Source organism: Balearica regulorum, chromosome 4, assembly GCF_011004875.1.
Source record: "Balearica regulorum gibbericeps isolate bBalReg1 chromosome 4, bBalReg1.pri, whole genome shotgun sequence".
Taxonomy (NCBI): domain Eukaryota; kingdom Metazoa; phylum Chordata; class Aves; order Gruiformes; family Gruidae; genus Balearica; species Balearica regulorum.
The window spans coordinates 17,066,373-17,081,953 of NC_046187.1; the positions used below are offsets into that span (position 1 = coordinate 17,066,373).

The 15,581-nt window shown below is 37.2% G+C and overlaps 1 protein-coding gene across 3 annotated transcripts in view; it reads right to left on the reverse strand.

Annotated features, from left to right (window-relative positions):
* The window catches only part of LRBA (LPS responsive beige-like anchor protein), a 419,285-nt gene that overhangs the window by 46,241 nt on the left and 357,463 nt on the right, over positions 1-15,581 (reverse strand). For all 3 annotated transcript variants that reach the window (XM_075751281.1, XM_075751280.1, XM_075751282.1), the window contains one exon: positions 13,024-13,191. In XM_075751281.1, coding sequence (XP_075607396.1) covers positions 13,024-13,191 — 168 coding nt within the window. The remainder of the gene's footprint in view (positions 1-13,023; positions 13,192-15,581) is intronic.

Here is a 15,581-nt window from a genome sequence, read left to right on the forward strand (position 1 = left end):
TATATTATCCAAAATTAATATTCTTGAAGCACAACTCCCATGCATTTCTTTTACATAGAGATGAAAATAGATGAGGAAAAAATAAGCTTCAGATTTGTTAACTTCCTTGTATATTGACTTCCAATCAGTACAGAAACTTCCATTCCCAAATAGTTCAGCATTTAAAGAGAGTCAGAATTTCGTCTTACCCTTGAATTCTGATATGTCCTTTAATTCCCAATGCTACCTCTGCAAACTATACTCCCCTACATAGTGCTAGTACTAAAGAAGGAAAAACTAAACACGAGACCACTTCAAATACATTTACCATAACAAGAGCCCAAACTGACATGGAACAATTGCTTTAATCAATGAAAGATCACTGGTCAGAAGGCTATTTTCCACAGACCAGATCTCAGAGGGACTCACCACCTTCCAGCAACATAAAAACTGGATTCCACTGCTTACTCACATACGTGACGCTCAACGTTATCACACTCCTAGACCACACAATAGCAGCAGCAGAGCAGTTATTTGTCTACCACCCACCCTCAGTGCAGAAGAGAATCCCTCTGGGATATTAAAACCAAGTATAAAATACCACAAATTCTCCATTTTCAGGCTTTAACAGACAGTTTCCACATCCATGTTTACGATCTAGATTGAGTTTGGGATTTACAGTTCCAGAGAAACGAGTCTTTCAAACCCATTAGGTTACATCTGGTCCTTCCTAAAAAATATGAGAACCTACATTTCCAGGATTACAATAGCCCCCTGAAACAATCTTTCCCTTTTAGCCAACAGAACTGGGAAAATCTACATTCAGATCATGTCCTACCACAGGTAACAAGGTTTCATAAAACATCAGAACTGTACACAGAGTAAAGGCACAGACAGTGGTATCTGTATGTCCTCCTCACTGCATGTCTGCAGAGAGCCAAAAGAAATTTCAAAAACTGTTGAGTAAAGGCAACAACATTTGGACAATTATGTCTACACATAGTGGCTAGACTTCAGCAAAAACCTTTGCATTCCTTTTAACAACCAAGAAAAAAAGGTAAAGATTTATTTATTTAGCTTCAACATTTCTTAATTATGACCAAGACAGTGTACTAGCAACCCCAAATGATTCCTTCCTTTTCCCAGACTGTATTCAAAGTCAATCCAGATGTCAACTCCATGTTCTGGTGATGTCTCAGTCAGAAGGATCACATACAGAAGGATGCAAGATGACCTCCCTCTGTCAGCAGAAACATGTGATGGTGGAGCTAGAATTCTCTCGATTTCACTCCCCATTCTCTCAATTTACATAACAATAGAAAGAGAAATACAGGGCATTTTAGCCATCAGATGTCACTCAGAGTTTTGTTCAACCTGTCAAAGAAAATCAGCTAGGAGCAGGGAATCCTTTCCTCAGAGAGATAATTAATATCTCCTTTGAAGAAAACAACCTACCACTTACCAGAAAATATACAATAAAATGACCATCCGTCAAAAAGTCTTTCTAAAAAATTATAGCCCAGCTTCTTAATTTTCTTGAATGATGTATTAATAGCATTAGTCAGTATTACTAAGAGACAGCCCGCTTCTTCTGGGCATATGTTCTCACATTGCTGAATCCCTCTGAGGCATACAAGCATTTAGATTATTGTAGGCAGAAATATTTGGGAAATTTGCACAACCAGTTTCGCATCTATGAAAGGCATTATATAACTGGAAAGGAATAACCTTTGTTTGAAAGATATCCTTAGTTCCACAAATCTCTGGAATTTATTTTTTTTAATCTCTGAAAACATGCTGCATACCACAAAGTAAAAGATAATATCATTCAACATTTTGTTTCACTGCCTCTCAAATATCTCAGTAAAATAGCCATCTTCCTGTTAATCCTCTACAAAACCAAAACTTTGGTAAGGCCAGAATTGTTCCAGATGCTACAACAAGAACTAATAAAATGAAACAAGGTAACTAGCCCTTTACAATAATGCAGGCAGTAAGCATCTCAAACCACATACTTATATGATAAACGTGGTATTTCCAACATTAATTCATTTATAAGTATGAAAGCCATAAGAAAATTTCACAAGTTGACATTTATCTTATTACCACAATAACCTGTTCCTAAAAAAGTCTCCTGGATCACCTCCTCTTTTCTTGGGGGGTGGGAAGGGGAGAAGAGGAATAGAGAAGCAAATTAAAAGAGGAAGAGTGAAAAACTCGAAAACTTGGCTTAGCTATAATGTAGCTTTTGGCCACTATTTAGTATGGATATTTTCAATCTCTGAACTTACCCTCTAATCTAACTGTGAGGAAAGTTAATTCAACAGTATGCAGTACCCACCAAATACGGCTGTAAATTTTTTGGGAAGGAGGGTGATGGGGAGGTTGAACATATGGATGCAGTTAAGGTAAAAACAGATGTTTGTTACTTTTCTTTGCAGCAACACTCAGAAACTAAGTCAAAATTGCTTTTTTTCATGTTTATGTCTGAAAGAACTATAAAATTAAATATGAGGGAGGGCGGGTGGAGGGGGAACTGCAGTGAGTGTCACAGAGAAAGAATGAAACGGTCTCCAGTTTTGAACTCAAATCCTGAAATGAAGGCCCATATAGTTAAAAGGCAAGACATACACCATTTAACTCTAGATTTAAAGACCCTTAGAGTCTCAGAGCTGCTTTCATCATGCCTACTCAGACACAAAACACCAAATTGCCTGAAGAGTCTAACGGCACAGCACGCCCATGTTCAAATGCACGCCTCGGTCTGAACGCACGACAAGCTACAACCTTACCGTTCGCTACAAAGAGTCCACTTTCAGTCTGTGTGTCTTTACAGATCTACAACGAATTATTTCCAGTTACTCCTCAAATCTGGAAGATTTAATCGCCAGACATCTGAAAGCCCAGCTGAAATAGCATCATGCATGTAATACATATTCTTTCAGCGTGTTAGGGACAGAAAATGTTTTGGGTTCATCTTCCATCCTTCTACCCAGTATTCATGTCCAGAAAATAACAGCCCTTGCAAAAATAATTACTTTGGCTCTCTGCCGCTCCTACCTCACTTTTCAATATTCAAAAAGGTTTACACACATGTTCCTCAGTGATTTCAATTGGCTTGAGCAATATGCAATTATGATTACTTGCTTTCCCTTTCCTTCCACCCAGATGTTGCTTTACAGCACCAGAGAACACAGAATATTTGACAGGTTTCCCCTCCGACAGTGAAGTTGAATGGCTTAGTGGCCAACTGACTAGCTCCTTTCCCCCATGGGACGGTGATTAAAATCAAGCCCTGATAACAAGTGATGAGAAAACCTCTTCTGACAAGACAGTCACAGTCCTACAGTAAGATTCTTAGTTAAATTCCTCACGGACTACAGAGACACAGATAACACTAGCCAGAGAACAAGCATGATTCATAACAATTTGATAAAATTGCTGAAAACGGGCTAAAGATTACAGAAGAGAAGCTCTTTGTAGTACCATCTCCCCTTGTTTCATAACAATCCCCGTTAGATCGAGATTGTGAAAAATGGGCAAAATGGTTTTCTGAAACAGGCGATGTATATGCTTGCTGCCTGTACACCTGCCCTGGGGATACTGCACTACACTTGACCCAGGGAAAAAAATACAGCGCTCAAATGTTAGTATCATAAATTCACACACTCCCATCCGCCGTTTTAAAAATCAAATGAGCAGCCCAACTTCTTCATGCCAAGCCAGAAAAATCTTTCTCTTCTTTCGACTTTGCAAATCAACCCTTTTATATTGAATAGCTTCAATTTGTTTGTTTTATCATTGCACTATTCACTTAATGTACTGGTTTCAAGAAAATTGCCTATGCTAGCTTTGAAATCTAACAAATGGCGGGGGAGGGAAGGGAGCAAAGAGAGAAGAAAAGCTAAGGAAAAGATACTACACGCTCAAGAATTACATACTGTTCTCTAGGTATCTTTAAATAGGCCGGCGAAATGTTTGTGATACACCCTCTGTTAACCAAGCGGAGTGTAAAAGATGACTGTTGGAGCCCACCAATGCAATTACTCCAACTGAAGTTACGCAGGTTTAGGGGTTCGCAGCTGAAGCGCAGGCAAAAACACCGCCAACAACTTGCAGAGGGGGACATGTTAGAGTATGCTAGCAAGTTGGTGTGAAGTAAGGAGTGCACAACTCTTGCCTGCTGTGGTGCATTAGGGATATATGTAACAAAACTATGTATGACCGTGCCTCATTACACAAGAAAACAACATAAAAATGGAGAAATGAAAGCCATCGAATATAGATGAAGCATAGGGTTGTGTTTTTTTTTTAATTCTTTCCTGGCAGGTTCCTTGCAAGAAACACATCTTTTGTATAAAAATATTTTTTCCTTTTTTTTCTTTCCTAATTTCAGTTCCTTCTGTCTGCTCAAAATACCACAGGTGCCTGTTCAGAAGTTGGTTACTAGTCTAATCACTTGTTATTTATTAAATTCAAACTACTATAGATCCCTGGGGGGATGGGGGAGGGTGTTACCCTACCTGGGATTTTTTTTTTTTCCTCAAAGCTATTGGACATTCAATATATGAATAATACTTTCTTCTGTTCACATCACAGCAAAGTTTAGAAGGGAGCACAGTGCAGGATACCTTCCACCACACCTTTAAAAACAAAAGCACTAACCCAGCTCTTAAGCTACATGAAGAAATTTTCTGTGAGAAGAAAGAAAAACGAAATCTTTTTGTCCAGACAAATCAGTACGACAATTACACGGCAGTCATTAAAGTAAACCAGGAAGTAATCACAGTTTGTGAGAATACAAATAGGTCCCCCTCAGGGCCACGCAAGTTGCTGCAATCTGAATATATACATTCCAGGCATATTAAATGAAGGCATAGCACGGCCTGGCTGCAATCTCCAGTTCACACAGCTGTCCGTCTACTGCAGCGTAATCCCAGCTGCCAATCTGATAGAAACCAGTTAGTCAGAGCAGACACAACCAACAGAAACAAATGTCACTCAATAATGTTCAGAGGCACTGGGTTCATGGATAATTTCAAACAGTATCTCTGTCTGGAGCACTGATGTGCTCATTCAAAACACCTAAATCTTTGGCTACTGGAAAGAAGCAGATAAAAAAACTAGGACTAGAAAAACAGGTCTGGTAGTACTTCAAAGAGACTGACAAAATAAAAAGGGAAAAGAGTCTAAAAAGAAAGTTAAGATGAATTTAGAGACCCGCAAATAAAACTGGATTCAGTACAGGCAAAATCCTAAGCAGCTCTGGGGCTAGTTTTTTAAAATACAATAGTCTCCATTTCACTTGAGCACCAAAACCAAAAATTGCTTCCTGTCTCTCTTCGCTATGGCAGCTGAAGATTTCAAGAGAGTAACTCATTGCTTTCAGGTAAAATCAATAATTATCACATAGAAAGTCGTGGCATTGCCATGTGCAATACCTTGAAACTTCACCAATTTCTGGCATTACTCATTCACTCCTCTAATAGCTAAACATCATCTTTAAAACTTGCTACCTTCACACAGTCTACTTGCTACTTAATTAGCTGACTCCAAATTTTGATCCAAATCTTTTTCCTCTGGAAAAAAGCAATCTGTTCCAATCTGTTAGCATTCCATGGAATTTCTTCACTTTCGATGCTATCTCTATTTATTAAATAACAAAGCTTCATTAAAATACAACATTTCTATCTGACGGAGGTTAATACACCGATGTAAAAATCCAACATTTAGTGGTCTTTAAACTGTCTTGCATGAGCACCTTTCAGAATCTGTAACAACTGTGAAAAAGAAACAAATAATTCATTTTGCTGAGAAATACATTTATTTAAACTAAGTCATAACTACTACCTGCAAGATCAAGCCAGCTGTTTTCAAAGCATGTATACAAGATTATCTCAGAGTCTTCTACTGCAAAGAATGAACTTTTTGTTATCGTTTAATAAAATGTAACATTTAACTGAGACTTGATTTTTGGACACTGCTTGAGGAAAAGCACCTCGGCGTGACCGCAAGCTTTCTCACTCAAGAAGCAGCTATTGTTCAAATCTAACTACTAACTAATGTAATAGTTTAGGAAGTAAATACCACACCACATTGATGAGCTAGACACCCTAGGCTGCAATGAGCACATACAATGAAAACACTCCAAACAAAAATTTTTAGTTTCCCAATTACTGTGAGAGTCAATGCAGATATGATTTGGATTGCATAAAGAGTCTGCAAATAAATAATCGAAGCATGCTGATGACACAAAAAATAATGACATTTTTGTAGCCTGCTCACTTCCATATTTGATGCTAAATGACTTGGTGTATGGTAACTGTAGCTATTATACACTAGTATATCTCATCCTTTCCACATATGGGGAAAAAAAAAGTTAAACAACGGAAATAATTTCTATTAAAAAAAGTTATTTTTGAAGGATTATGAGCATCACTTTTTTCCATCCCTTGTTTACCTTTTGATTACCCTTTCTTTTTTAATGCTGGCCAACAAATATGTCAGCTATCTAAGACTGACCAGCCAGGCACGAATGAAAATGTAAAGAGCCCAGGGGGTCTCAAGGCCTCTCTGGCTCTGATAGATCCACAAGACAGGTCAAGCAAGAAGAGGTGAGAGAACTGACTGTGCTGAAAAATTCTATCCTTGGAATTTCAATCAGGGGCTCAAAAAAAAAAAAAAAAAAAAAAGCACTCAGAGCTGAAGAACTAATTTGCATGAGTTACCTCCTTCCAGAAAGTTTTACTACTTCCAGCCAAAGCTGTTGTTTGATTCTTATTTTTTTAATCCTTATACATCAGGTATCTCAGTCCTACTTTCATTAACTCTAAAACATCACTCTTTTTCCTGCTGGATAGAGAAACAGAAGCACCAGATAAAAATTAGAATCTATTCTGTAACGATGGACAAGAGAACATTCAGGTCAAATATTTTTCTGGATCAAAACCTAGCGGAATACTCTTATGCCTGTTCCTAAGTGCTATAGTAAATACCTCAGTTAAGACAAAGGGTAATAAACCCCCATTCGTCATGTCAAACTCTGGGAGGAATGGAACCGAAGAAGTGCCACGCCTCCCAGATATCCCAGTAAACACTAGCTTATGCTCATTTTGCCCATTTACTCCAACACAACAGACAGGTCACAGTGTGAGCGGAGTCGTGAGAATTAATAGGTAAACGATATGAACTGGTGGCAGCGATGGGGCTCCTGTTATTTTACCGCTCCTTTCACCAGAAGAAAATACTCATCTTTTCATGGGAGAGTCCCGATGCCCAGACAAGCCGATTTCATGCAGCGGTGGTACCTGCCCACCCGCAATGGCATCGGAGGCTTTGTCTTGGCTACACAATCCTGCTCTGCACACCTTCACAGGAAAAGACCAGGGCACGGGTTTGGTTGCAGCTGACAAGTCCACCTCTCCTTAGTTGTGAAATCAGTATGCTTCCTTTAAATACGTTATTCTTCATTCTGGTTCCATATAATGGTATTTTAATATAGATTTGCAATTAAAACTAGACCAATTCTTAACATTTATTTGGCTTTTCACACCGTTCCTGTGCTGTACAACGTCAAACATACCATCTGTGCAACACAATGCTGGCCAGAGATAATTCAAAGATTGTTTTTTGCCTGCATGAATTCGTTACTTACTGAATTCAGCACATCTAAATTTACTGCTCTGTGACAGTATTTTATAATCACTTTATCCTGCTTTTTAAAACTCATCGCAGCCACAACAAAGATCATTGCCCAACCTGCTAAAAACAGACTGATCGTTTTCCCAACTATTTTGTAAATGTTAACTATGCTATAAATACAAATGGTGTTTATACTTTGTGAAAGATTCACTGCTGTCAGAGTTCTCCAGCTGAGTTAGAGCTGAAATATGCTATTAACTCCCACCATGAACACAGCTAAAAGAGAGGCCAAAAATGCTTTCTCTGGGATAAGATATCAGATCTGCTACTGCTGTCATGAAACTGGGGTCATGTAAACTAAACATCCTTGTAACTTCTTTTGGAAAGCACAGAAGTCTCTCAAACTCTAAATATTTAAAAATAAAATTAGACTCATAAGAGATAGGTCTAAGATGCATAAAACTTACCCAAAGATATTAATCTTGGGCAGCATTTAAAAGCTATTATCCATAAAATAATTTATCCCATATGCCCTAAAACCAAAAATAAAAGAATTATTTCCTCTCTTTATATAACCACAAGTGGCACATTCAAATAACATACCAAATGCTATGTCCAAGCTGATTCTTCACAATTTTTGAAACTCCTCAGTTCATACGGAAATAAAATATCAACAGTAGAAAGAAAGGTGCCGATAGAATGGAGAAAGCTGTGCTTCCTAATGTTAAACAGACTACCATCGTGTAACAAAAAGGCACCTTCTCTTCAAAGGAAGAGGTATAAAACAACTGAATCATCTAAGGCTAAAAACAAATCACTTAATGAAAGTATGTGGGGTATTAATTGGATAGGACTTATTCTCATCTTTTTTGAACTATTATTGCAAATTTTAAAATAATCAGTCCTTAATTACTGCCTACAAAGATCATATCAGATGATAGTTTTACAGCTATTTGAAGAATATGGTTAGGTGCCTTTTGATAAGCATGGTACAAAACTTAGTATGCTTCTTGAGGTTCAGGGAATCCTGTAGTAAATCAATGATGTATTCTCCAAGTAACATTTTGCCTTCCCTCTTTAACTTCAGCTCTTTTCTTTACACTTATCCAGTGTTTATGCTAGCTACATAGGGGTATCAGTGGAGAAATGGACTTCTAATTAGGAACTCAGAGTGCAGCCCAGATTCACAATCATCCTTTGTTACACTATCCCAGAGACAACAGGAATTTCTATTCTTCTGACCAATATACTAATGGAATACCCACAAATCAGTCCAAGATAGAAATTCTTTTCTACGGATTGTGCTTTATCTCTTCATCAGTTGCTTGTCTGAATGGCTTAGATCTAATTCTACTTTTTTTTTTTTTTTCCTTCATTCTTGGACAGCCATTGCAAAAAGAAAGCAGAATTTGTGATAAGAAGGTGCTGTGAATTCTCTCCAGAACGGCTGGATGACATTTATCTATGCTACTGTGACTCTTTGCCTCTTCCATATAGGCAACAAAAAAGCCCTTCCACGGCAGATCTCGTGATCGGGAGTTCCACAGACCAAAACGTGGTGTTCAAGAACAAGTCAACAGAAGGTAGTCATATAGCATATCTCTGCTGGCAAATACCCTATTTTCCACGAGAAATAGATGTGATATTTACTGCTTGTCAACTGAACAGCAACTTCCCTCTGCAGTTGCAACCTCCTTCTGCAAGACACACAAGGACAAGGATCAGAGTCAACGACAATGCTGCTAAAATGGCTCAAGGCAAAAAGAGGATGAAGGAATGGTCTCTGCAGGGACGAGAAGTGCGCAGATACATCAGAAGATATACTGGATCTCTTGCCTTGCTTCTCCTGGTTGCAGCTCCCTTCCCCCGCTGGCTGTGACTCAAACCCTTCTCTCTTGATCTACTCCCCTCCCCCTGAGATTTGCCTTTGAATTATGCAAGCTTTGCACTCCCCAGGGTTTATCTGCCAAAAGGTAGCATGTGGCCCATGGTTTGCATTTTAGTTTAAAATTTTCTATTACAGCAGTCAGATCCTTTCAAAATACTTTACCTCCTTTATTCCCATAGGCAGAAAGAATGGCAGGAAAAAATTGTTCACAGCAGTACGAGAGGATGTAAAAGTTCTACATTTTCAGTTTAAAAAAAAAAGAAAGGTGGAATATGGTTTTAATCAAGTAGTTTTCCTTCCTAGACGAGTGCTTCCTTCTTGTAATATATATAACCTGACTGCCTATAAAAATAAAGGTGCCAGTTGGAGCCATTTAGGAGACCTAAGGAAATTCTGCATTAACCTAAACTCCTCCACTCCTCAGTTCCTTCCACTATTATTCTGTGTGTGGCCTCTCCTGATGAGTTAGGTCACCAATATACATACATATATCTGTGAAGATACTTCAGAAACACATGCATCACAGGCTTCTTGTTACTGATGTGGTCCAGGCTTAGCATAGACCATCTATGTGGAGAAATTGCCACGGCTTAAGAACACGCTATTATTTCCATATGATACCTAAAAGCCTCAGTAACTTGCAATCCTCAGAGTATACAGAAGCTTCTCCTTGTTTTAGGTTTGCAAATAAAAATATATTTTCTGCTACAACTGTCAAGATTTAAAGACCCAAATGCTGAACCTTATTGAGAGGAGAAAGCCAAAAGTATCCTTTTTGAAACCAAGAAATCCAGAGTAAAATTTCTGCTTTAATAGTTGTCGAATAAATACATACCAAATCTGAGGTGTCATGTCTGCCTAAAAATACTGTTAATTGTCCAGATTAGAAACTCATTTGGCCTCTAACCAGGAATTTGGTGGAGAAAAGAAGTAATATTTTCTAGCAAGCTGACTGAAGGAGAAAAATAAATGCTGATTGAAGCTGCTCGGCAGTACAGAACGTTAGCGCAGCTCCTCAGGGAGATGGATTAGTAAGCAGGAAGAAGGTGAGGCTGTCAAAGGTGCATGATAAATTCATTTAGCACATAGATATAGAATGATTATGCACATAGATATACACACGAACAGATATTTTATTACTTTCATCTCTACTCATAAGTAAAAACAGAATAACTCACCATTGGTGATGATAGTCATTAAATCTCTGCACTGTCAATATCATAGCGGAGCTTATCGTATGTACCATTTCAAATTACATATGCACATTTACATTAAAAAAAAAATGTTTTACAAAATACACATAAATAGCAAGAGATACCTAAAACAGGAATCTTTTTACTGTTTTACTGTCCTGCTTAAAAATGCTAAATAAAAATATTCCATTGGACCGATCTTCAAGTAACTCAGAATGAAAGTGCTACAAGACACCATTCATCCTGCTGCCTGCATTCATCAGCATGTATTTTTGACACCATCAGTAGTGTTTTGAAATTCTGCTGCTGCTAAGCTACTCCGTGATTATGAACTCAACAACACTGCTATTCTCCCTCTCCTATTTTCATTTTTATACGCCACTCAGTTCAGGCAGCATAGAGCAACTCAAAAATAAGAAACATGGTAGTGAAGTACAATAAAACCATGACAAATTCAAAAGATTTGGTAACAAAATATATTAATATATTTATAGAAGTACAAAGTGAATGCCTCTCTAACTGAGATGATCCACACCTACAGACAGATTTGTAACTTTCATGGTCTCAAATTCCTTTTTTTTGGGCTATGAGACAAGTAGAACAGATCATAGTTAAAGTGATAATAACATTGTTCTAGAAAAATTAAAGACTACAAAAAAATTGTGTGTGGCAGACTGCTATTTTCATTAGTATTACTTCAATTATTAGTTTCATAAACAATGGTTCAATGATGGTTCATTTAATACCAAAATTAAGAACAAATTACACACAATGCCCAGTCTATTTTTCAGCTCACACTTAAACCTAGCACTTCAAGAGTCTAATAAATACTCTTACAAGGTAAGAATATTTCTTTGTCAGTGTACACTGGACAAACATTATCAATGAAATGAAAACATGACAGGGTGAACATCTAGTACCCTTGGGTCAGTAACTGTTTCAAACGCAAATGATGACATTTTTCCTTGAAAGCTAAGTGTTCCAGCATCTCTTAGCTCAATCAAATGTATTTATGTGCAACGTCTATATTTTACCTCAAAGTGGACCAAGATGCAGTCTTCAGACTGATGGCAACCCACGTAATGACGACATCCAGCCATCACTCTTGGTACTTAAGCCAGCCCTTGTGTACCCCTACCAGCCCCACATACCCCCCAAACCTTTCCACTCCACCCATGAGCCAGCTACAACCCACAGCGTTGCTGATGTGACTTTCTCCACAGAGGCTGTCAAGGTGCCCCCAACAGGCAGGTGGCCAGTGCGCACAGAGAAAATAGTATTGTTTAAAATAGTAATTGCTTACTTCTCAGACCTTCTTTCAATAAGCAATAAATAACAAATACTTCAATTAGGATTAGACTAGAATTCTACAGCGAACCTCAAACCTAGTATTTGTTAGCAGAAATGTCTTCATTCTTGTTTTCATTTATTCACACACATATTCCCTGTTGGTACACATCTAGCCATCCTTTCAAATAAAATTGTTTCTAGCATTCCTATTACTTTGTTCTCAGGGACTCAGAATATTTTATAACAAAGTACCAGTTACAATTATTCTGTAATTAATATAATTGCAGCTATACTCGATACCAATGTATTGCCTCAACAGAGGATGTAAAACTGATCAAAAATCTGGCTTAATCACCCATCCCACCATTACTTTTTTTTTTAAACAGCTGTCTAGATGGAGGAGGGAGGAGTCTGTAACCCCACAATATCCTAAGGGATACTTTAGTAAAAAGATTTTTCTGAATGCTGCTGAGTCTGAGTGAGACTACTGATCTTTCCAATGTTTAAATATTTACTTTTGCACACAAAAAATACAGGACAAGTTGTTATTAATTTGATAGCAAGCCAAACAAAAAGAATGGAAGCTACAAAATTATGGTGTTTGACGTGTACTACATACGCAGGATTCAATTAAAAGAGAGTTGTTGAAATGGCAAAAGTAAATTCCAAAGTGCAAGCCAAATCAAGGTTGCTCACTGTCTTCTGCCATTAAGATCCAGTGTTAGCGAACAAAATGACTGTCCTCAGCAACTGAAGCGATCCTTGAACATTTATTTTTATATCAGCATCCAGCCTGTGCTGAATCCAGGTGCACAAAGTTTAAGAACAACTTGCATGCTTGTTCTCTTAATTTGGCATGCTGTGACGACTGGTTCAGGCACCTTGCATTTCACTGGCCTCTAGCCAAACCACAAGAGAACGCAAAGATTTGAACACTCACCAGTAGCCTCCAACATCATGGAGTCTTTACACTTTCAACCCTGCAGTGGTAAACAAAGATTTTCCTCTCCTATATTTAAAGTACAAACTCACCTCTCTCAATACGGGATCCGTTATTGAACTTAAATTAACAGCTCCTTCGTAAGTCAAATAGTAGAATACATTCAGGGACCTAACAGCCTCTGGCCCTTGCTGTTTATAGCCAAAAATCAGATCAATCCACTGGTGAAGCTGGCAGGAAACAAACTCACTTTCTAATGCCTGTGAAAAAAACACAAACACAATATATAAATTTGAGTTTGCCCGATAGTCATCATTTAGTAGCAGAAGCAGCACTTTTTTTGAATAGCGTACAAAATTATCTTAACATGTGTAAGTACAGAATTTTAGACATTCTATCCAAAAAAAAGGTGGGCCTGTGATAGATGCCAAAGTCTCTGGTTCCTGCTGACCAGAAAACCTTCTTTTTTATACTATAATAACAGGAATAAGAAAAAAAAAGCAGTAAGTGGAAAGCATTTATGCCTTTATGGACAGCCGGGTTATGTTTTTATGAACTTGTGCTTTTTTGTGTGATGTGCATGGTGAATAATAACAGCGCTATAATCTGATTCTGACAGACAGAGAGAAGATTGATAGACTTGGGGAAACTGAACTAACTAGGGACGTTAGGGTACAAATTTTTTAACACGCCGGAATATCAACTTGCTGTTACTTTTATGCATTTCTTGTATATATCTCTTATACAAAACCATACAGAAACAGTACTGTGCTGAATGATGAAGTCACTTTTCTGAAGATGTTATCCAGTTACAACCCAATCCCCAAGGCAAAACCATCTAAACAATAATGAATGTCTCCCTAATGGTATTAGATACAGCACAAATATATTAAAAGATAAGTTAAAAATCATTGTCATCTAAAGAGTTAATTCATCTAGATTAAATCACTGGCAGGATTTGCTTTTTCTATTTCATACAGCGGATTCAATATATTTCTTATTTGAATGAGCAAATGAAACAACGTAACAAAGTCTGATATCCTCTTCATCTAATGAAATGAATGGCATTTTCCTTGTAAAGGAAATCCCTAATTTTGAGCAGAGGAAGTTAAAATTAATCTGAAACCCAAGGAAATCACTCTGCAATTTGCACACAAAAATGATGGGTTTGTTTCATTAACCGATGCCTGAAAACAACATTTAAATTGACACATAAAACCAGCAATTGTCTTAATTTGTGTGGTGCACTCCACACAAAAGCCCTAAATATGTTCAAATTAGAGCAAGCTGCTTGATTGTCACTGCAGTCTCATGTCATATTAATGCATGACAAACATTAAACCATACACTTAAATGGCAATTTATATCATTTAAATGTTTACTGCCACACCAGATCATCACTCATTTAAATGTGACTTTCTGACAGCTAATTTCAGTTAATTTTCCTCGATTCACTTAATTAGAACTTTCAATCAAGAAAAGACCTGTACATATCTTCGACATCATACCATTCTTTTTTTTATTATTATTTTTATTAGGATTCCCAGCTACTGAATTGCTGAAAGCATTCTTTAAAATGAATTACCACACAGTATAGTACATCTTTGGATGATCATATGAAAATACCTTACAACATATATGCTTAGACTCGATAGTTTCTTTCTTACTTTTTAAAAAAAAAAAAAATTAAAAAACCCCCAACATTTAGACACAGACACACAATTAAAACTATAAAAAACCACAAGCAGGCCAATTAAAAATTAATGATTTCAAAATTGTTTAATAAGATAAAACCAGTCAGGAGTCTCATGAGTGTCCATAATACTACAATGTGCAGCCATAAAATTCTACAGGGCTCAGCAAATGACAATGATAGGAATTAATTTTCTTGCTATCCTCCTGAAAAAAATTTAACCCTAGAATATACTTACTGTTATCATTATAACTATGTAATGTCAGGAAAAATAGCATTAAGAACTTGTGATTATATATATATATAATATATATACACATACACACATATTTAGCACGGGCAGAGGTCATTCCTATTTTCCTTTTCTTTAACAGGTATGTAAGTCTGACTTTTTCTTTAAAAAGCAAATCTAAACCACACTCTTTGCCTTTTCATGGAATGGTTGGGACGCATCCTGAATTTACTTCTCTTTTTCAAGTTTAAAATTATTTTACACTTGTAATTTATACAGATTCAAAAGCAGAAATTGTCTTTTAATTTTTTTCCACATTAGGCCATTTTAAAATCTTCTTTCTTATTTGCCAAATCACAAATAAAACACAAAATGACTACAGTCAGCATCAATACCCAGGACCCTGAAGGACAGGTCAAATACGGCACAGAAATAAATGAGCTTGCCTGCCATTTCAGGTTCACAGCTAAGCTCTCAGTTGGAGGGAAGTGCTTATGCTATGAAACAATCGATGGAGGAACAACAGTTAACAGTTGGTACAACGATTAAAAAATACAGTCAACTTTCAAGGAAAACACCACAACGTACCAACACGTGTGATGCACTTCATAGCCACATTGGTAGATACTATTTAAGTACGGGTACTCCTTAAAAAAAATCTGTGAAGTGAAAAAGTTCCGATTTGCGTAACTATCCAGTTTTAAAAAGGAGATGTTTTTTAAAAA